Source organism: Somniosus microcephalus, unplaced genomic scaffold, assembly GCF_052327205.1.
Source record: "Somniosus microcephalus isolate GS21.2 unplaced genomic scaffold, FLI_Smic_1.0 unresolved_chr6, whole genome shotgun sequence".
Classification (NCBI taxonomy): Eukaryota; Metazoa; Chordata; class Chondrichthyes; order Squaliformes; family Somniosidae; genus Somniosus; species Somniosus microcephalus.
Genome location: NW_028225184.1, coordinates 42763618 through 42770708, shown reverse-complemented (window position 1 = coordinate 42770708; position 7091 = coordinate 42763618). Strand labels below are relative to the sequence as shown.

Here is a 7091-nt window from a genome sequence, read left to right as displayed (position 1 = left end):
AATATTGTGCAGTGGTCAGTCCTACCAATATCGTCATGGACAGATACATATGCGATAGGTAGTTTGGTGAGGACGAGGTCAATCAGGCTGTTATATCAAGTTGGTTATATCCCAGTCTGCTAGCTGTGTTCTTCAGGGCTCAGTTAATGAGAGCCACTCTCGGTGATGAACATTAAAGTTTACCCCCCCTCCAAACCAAAGTATATTTTGTGTCCTTCCATTAGAAACGAGAAACAAGGTGCACAAATGATTGGGAGAGACAGGTAGTAGTAGAGTATGCAATAGTACGGTATTAAGTGGGGTCAGACTAAATGAGAATCCAGGAAGGTGTAAGAGTGAAACAGAAAATGATTCTGCCATCCCCATTTGCCACATTTAACCACTCCCGCCTCCCACCCTATCTCAGACCGTCCAGTTTGTCCATTCCTCCCCTCCCCCTTTCCATGCCCCTGCACCAGCTTTAGAACTGTTACATCAATAAATGTTGCCAGTTCTGACGAAGGGTCACAGCCCTGAAACGCTGACTCTGTCTCTCTCTCCACGGATGCAGCCTGACCTGCTGAATGTTTCCAGCATTTTCTGTTGTTATTTTAAATTTCCAGCAGCCACAGTATTGTAAGGTCTAAGAGAAAATTTTAAAAACTTACATTTATACAGCGCCTTTCACAACCAGCGGAAGCCTCAAAGCACATTACAGCCAATGAAGTACTTTTGAAGTGCAGTCACTGTTATAATGTGGGAAACGCGGCAGCCAATTTATGCACAGCAAGCCCCAAAAACAACAATATGATAATAACCAGATAAATTGTTTCTGTTATATTGATTGTAGGATAAATATTGGCCCCAGGATATCAAGTATGGCTCCCATCTCTTCGAACTAGTGCAATAGGATCTTTTACATCCACCTGAAAGAGCAGACGGGTCCTCAGTTTAATGTCTCATCCAAAAGACGGCACCTCCAGAGACATAGGAAAATGAAAACATGGCGATAACAGAGACCTGGTTCTAAAAAGGGCAGGATTTGGTACGAAATATTCCTGGATAAAAGATGTTCGAGAAAGATAGTGAAGGAAAGAAAGGAGTTGGGGTAGCAGTGTCGATTAAGAAGAATATTAGTGCAGGAGAGAGAGGAATTCCTGGAGGGGTCAAGAACAGAATGTATTTGGTTAGAGTTAAGAAACAGTAGAGGTACCATTTCACTGCTGGGTGTATTCTATAGGCCACCAACTATTGAGAAGAATACAGAGGAGCAAATTTGCAGGGAAATTACAGAGAGATGGAAGAAATAAGGAGCAGTAATAATGGGAGACTTCAATTATCCTAATATAGACTGGGATAGTAAAAGTATAAAGGGCAGACAGTTGGAAAAATTTCTGAAGTGAGTTCAAGAGAACTTTCTTCATTGTTGCATCTCTGGCCCAAACACGATGGAGGCATTGGTGGATCTGGTTCTGGGACATGGGATAGGTGAAGTGGAGCAAATGTCAGTAAGGGAACATTTAAGGAACGGTGATCATAGTATTATAAGGTTTAGATTAGTTATGGAAAAAGTCTGGGAGCAATCTAGAGTAAATTACTTAATTGTGGGAGGGCCAATTTCAGTGGTTTGAGAACAGAGCTGGCTAGGGTAAATGGGACACAAAAATTGGCAGGCAAAACTATAGTTGAACAATGGGCTGCCTTTAAAGTAGGGATCATTCAGGTACAATAGAGGTACATTCCCACGAGGGGGAACGTTAGGGCAACCAAAACCAGAGCTTCATGGATGACGAAAGAGATAGAGAGTGAGATTTAGCAGAAAAAGGGGCGTATGACAGATGTCAAGTTGAGAATATACGTTATGAACCAGGCTGAATATAGAAAGTTCAGAGAGGAAGTGAAAAGGGAAATACGAGGGGCAAAGAGAGAAAATGAGAATAGATTGGTAGCGAACATAAAATGTAAGCCAAAATTCTTCTCTAGGCATATAACTAGTAAACGGGTAGTGGGACAATGGGTGGGGCCGATTAAGGAACAATTAGGAGACCTACGAATGGAGGCAGAGGTCATGGCTGAGGTACTAAATGAATACATTGCATCTGTCTTTACCAAGGAAGAGGCTGCTGCCAAAGTCATAGTGAAAGATGAGGTAGTGGAGAAACTGGATGGGATAAAATTGATAAAGACGAGGTACTAGAAAGACTGGCTGTACTTAAAGTATATGCGTTACCAGGAGCGGATGGGATGCATCCTAGGATGCTGAGGGAGGTAAGGGTGTAAATTTCGGAGCAACGGGCCATAATCTTCCCATCCTCCTTAGATATGGTGTGATGCCAGAGGAAGGAAGAATTGCAAATATTACACCCTTGTTCAAAGATGGGCGTAAGGATAAACCCAGCAACTATGAGCCAGTCGGATTAACCTTGGTGGTGGCGAAGCTATTAGAAACGACAATCCGGGACAAAATTAAGTCACTTGGACAAGTATGGTTTAGTTAAAGAAAGCTGCACGGATTTTTCAAAGGCAATTTCGTGTTAATGAACTTGATTGAGTTTTTTGATAAACTAACTGAGAAGGTTGATGAGCGCAATGTCTTTGATCGGATGTACATGGTCTTTCAAAAAGGCGTTGATAAAATTCCGCATAATAGGCTTGCCTGTAAAGTAGAAGCCCATGGAATAAAAGGGACAGTGGCAACATGCGGAATTGACTAATTTACACGAAACAGAACGGTGGTTGAACGGTTGTGTCAGACTGGAGGAGTGGTGTTACCAGGTGTTGGGACTAGGACATTGCTTTTTGTGATATATATTAATGACTTCGACTTGGGCATACAAGGCACGATTTCGAAATTTGCAGGTGACAAAAAAATTGGAAGTATAGTGAACAGTGAGGAATATATTGATAGACTTCAAGGTGCCACTTACAGCCTCTTGGAATGGGCGGACACGTGGCAGATGTAATTTAGCACAGAAAAGTGTGATGTGATACATTTTGATAGGGAGAATGAGGTGAGGCAATATAAAATCAAGGGTACAATACTAAAGTGGTTGCATGAATAGGGAGACCTGTGTGTATATGTGCAGAAATCGTTGAAGGTGGCAGGGCAGGTTGAGAAATCGGTTAAAATAGATTATGGGCTCCTGGGCTTCATAAATAGAGGCACAGAGTAAAAGGACGTTATGATGAACCTTTGTAAAACACTGGTCTGGCCACAACTGGAATACAGTGTCCAATTCTGGGCACCGCACTTTAGGAAGTATTTGAAGGTCTTAGAGAGGGTGCAGGAAGGATTTACAAGAATGGGTCCTGGCATGAAGGACTTTCGTTATTTGGATAGACTGGAGAAGCTGGGGTTGTTATCCTTTGAGCATCTTTTGATCTCAGCTCTCTATCAATACAGCTAGTGACACTCCGTTCTCTCTGTTCTTTCCTCTGTATTTTTGGACTCGACAGATATCAATGGATATTGGGATGGGGATGGGTGGGGGAATGTCGATTTGTGGTCGAAGATCAACCATCATCTTATTCAATGGCGTAGCAGTCTCGAAGGGCTATATGGCCTAAACTTGCAACTAATTATTATATTATTATGCTTATGGGCGGGTGAAATATTGTGCATTCGCTAACTTTTAATTTAAAACTGTGTACAATAAGGTGAACTAGATTGTGGTGCAGCAAAGCGTTCTGGTGGCAATACTTCAATGAGTCTGTTGGCTCAATGACTGTAATTAATGCCCGTTACAGTGAGGCCTAATGATGTCACTCAGGGATTTCCCACTGCTCTAAATGAGGAACTCTCTTCACTGTGTCACCTCACACTGTCAGCACGCTGCCTCCAGCACAAACACCAACCGACACTCACAGAAGGGAAGGCATGGATTGGGGTGAATAGTTTTGGATATTAGGAATATGTTATGATATACAAAAGATATACTATCCCCTCCACGCTGCTGTTGGTCTTCCCAGTAAGTATCTATGCCCAGTTATTAATTCTACAAACCATGTTACACTGTAATATTATCCTTGCTAATTACCGTGGGATGTTCAGTTATTAATGGTATTCTGTGCTTCAAGTTGTTGCATCTTTGTTAACGCATGGGTTGCTGACATACTGACACATGCTCACTACTGTTGGTGTTCCTGGTAAGTCTCTCTATCCAGCTCTTAATGCTATAAACCATGTTTAACTGCATTACTGTTCTTGTCATTTACTCCACCAACCCCCACCCTGGCTGCTGTTGGTGTCCCTGGTAATCTCTGTATCCAGCTATTAATTCTGTAGACCAAGTTTAACTGTATGTCTCTCTTTGTCATTCCCCATGATATCCACGCTGCTGTCGGCGATTGATTCTGAAGGTGATATCGTGTTGCCAAGATTCAAATGTTGCGTTTTCAACTCAGCCAAATTTATTGGACGTGACTCTTTATTGAACGAATTCCAGTCTGTCATCTACACTGAACATTTGTAACAGATCAGAAGAATGCTCTCTTGGTCTAGGAGACATTTCACCTAATGACGAAAGGCCATCTTGCTGAAACGTTAACTCTGTTTCTCTCTCTCTCTCCACAGATGCTGCCTGACCTGCTGAGTATTTCCTCCATTTTCTGTTTTAATTTCAGATTTCCAGTCAGAGCAGTACTTTGCTTTTGTTTTCATTTAATGCTCTGTATAGTTACTTACAGTGTCACAGGCACAAATCCTGGCAGATCATATACACATCATTTAATATCTGAAATATCATTCCGTCATCTCCCATCATCTGCAGTTCTGAACTATTGGCACTGCTTCTGCTGGTTAAAGTAGAATTACAAGGATAATTTATATACTCAGAAAGTGTTTATTCAGCCAGATTTCAATACTATTATTTCCCATCATTGTTTTGAATGTACTATTGGCTCCCATGCCCGTCTATCACAGTTCAGTGGATCTGTCAGTGAGTCCCAGAGTGATTCTCTATTGCCTCCTGTTGTACTTCAGCATAAAGAATCCCAGCTGATTGTAACTAAAGTGCTGAGGATAAGAACATTCTCTGATATTTTCTCGTCTAATTTTCTCCACATATGTTGGAAACCAACAGTTGTAAAAGTGCAATCTCTTCCATTTGTGTTTAGATGTTTTGCAAAAGCATTTGGCGGCCCTTTGCCTGTGGTTTAAGGCTTCTAATTTTGATGCTGATAAATGCATTTAGTGGGGCATTACCTGATCAATGATACCTCTTACTGTTATTTGGAATATCTTCATTTCAATGAGCAACAACTTGTGTATTTCAACAAATATGTAAAAGTTCAATCTTATAAAACTTCTGACAGCCCAGTGATCTGTATAACTGCAGTCAACCTATATTTATTACCTAAGCATTCTGAAATTGTATCCGTACATTTTACTTTGCCTGTAATTATTGCACGCCAAGTTAACAGTTTCTGTATTTTGCCATTGCATTCATTTTCAGTTATAAATATAATGGATATTCGAACCAGGAGCAGGAATCAAAGTGGGATTTCCCCCTTCCTAACACAGGGTCAAGAGAAGCGAATTGCACCGCTCCAAATTGTGACTGATCACGGGACCAAGGGCTTTCTGAGAGACTCTGGTCCTTTGTGTCCCTGGTACCTCAGCTGGTTCTTTTATCTGCTGGGCTAAATGTAGATCTATCATTTAATCTCTCATTGAACAGACATATGTTACAATAATTTATTAATTCCACTATGTATTATCGATTATTGTTACAATAAACCCTATAGTCAGCTGCACAGATAATAGAATGAGATTATATAATCGAATGTCGCTAATGCCTTGCAGATTTCAACCCGAATTCCATCAAACTGCTCTTCTTGCTCCCAGCCTGATGTATAATTTCCCTTGTTTATTTGCCTTCCTCACAGTGAACTTAGTGACGATTGTGATACTGTCTCGGGGAAAGTGCGGTCTCTCCAAATGTGTCACTCACTACCTGGTGGCCATGGCAGCGGCGGATCTACTCGTCGTAATTCTCGACCTGATATTGAGGCACATTCCGATTGTTTACGTGGATCACTTTGATTTCCTGGCGTCCATCCCAGTGTGTAATATCCATGCCGTCCTGCTTTATGCAGCCACAGATTGTTCTGTCTGGTTCACCGTCACTTTCACCTTTGATCGATTTGTGGCCATTTGTTGCCAGAAGCTGAAAATTAAATATTGCACCGAGAAAACCGTCGCCGTGGTTCTGGGAACAGTGACTGTGCTGAGCGCTTTAAAGAACATGTTCTGGTATTTTATGTTCACAAATGAGTATTACCTTTCGAACGACCCCTGGTTTTGTGATATAACAATGGATATTTTGTTATCACGGGTCTGGGGATCAATCGAGTTCCTTCATTATATTCTCACCCCGTGTGTCCCATTTGTTCTGATTCTGCTACTCAATGCTGTCACCGTCAGACACATTTTACTGGCCAGCAGAGCCCGCAGGAGACTCCGGGTTTCCAGCAGTGGGGACAATCCAAGAGACCCAGAGATGGAGAGCCGCAGGAAATCCGTAATTTTACTGCTTGTTATCTCGAGCAATTTCATCCTGTTATGGTCAGTGTTTATGGTGTATTTTATATGGAGCCGAATGTACTTTATGGGCTATGAGTCTGTATATCTACCTGATTATGTAATGGAAATTGGATTGATGCTGCAGCTGCTGAGTTGCTGCACAAACACTGGGATTTATGCCGTTACCCAGACTATGTTCAGAGAGCAGTTGAAGAATGTGGGGAAATATCCCTTTACTCTAATTGTAAAATTAATTAAAGGGTGAGAAGAAGCGAAGATATTGCAGCCTGAGAGGTCCCTGTGCTTGATATTGTTGCGAGCGCTCACCCCCGGGCCGCCCAAGGGCTGGTGATCGGGGATATTCACACGCTCACTCACACACTGTCTACACTGCTCATTCTGCAAGGTGCACGGCCATCTGCCAAGCCCCTCTGGAAAGGCACCAATGCCCTAGAGAAAGATGGCCGCCCAGAAAGTGCCGCCGGAAGCAGCGTATATCCTGCCTGCACTAAGATTGCGGTCGCTGTGACCTAGACAAAGATAGCAGCGCCACTCAAAGACCAACGCAGCGGGAAAAGCTGGGGAAAGG

At 42.3% G+C, this 7091-nt stretch overlaps 1 protein-coding gene across 1 annotated transcript; it reads left to right on the top strand.

Annotated features, from left to right (window-relative positions):
• The first annotated feature begins 5863 nt into the window (after positions 1-5863).
• Positions 5864-6767, top strand: LOC147087241 (G protein-coupled receptor 142-like). The gene has a single exon (XM_085978129.1). The coding sequence runs from the start codon at positions 5943-5945 to the stop codon at positions 6765-6767; it is 825 nt and encodes a 274-aa protein (XP_085834255.1). The 5' UTR covers positions 5864-5942.
• Positions 6768-7091: the final 324 nt, after the last annotated feature.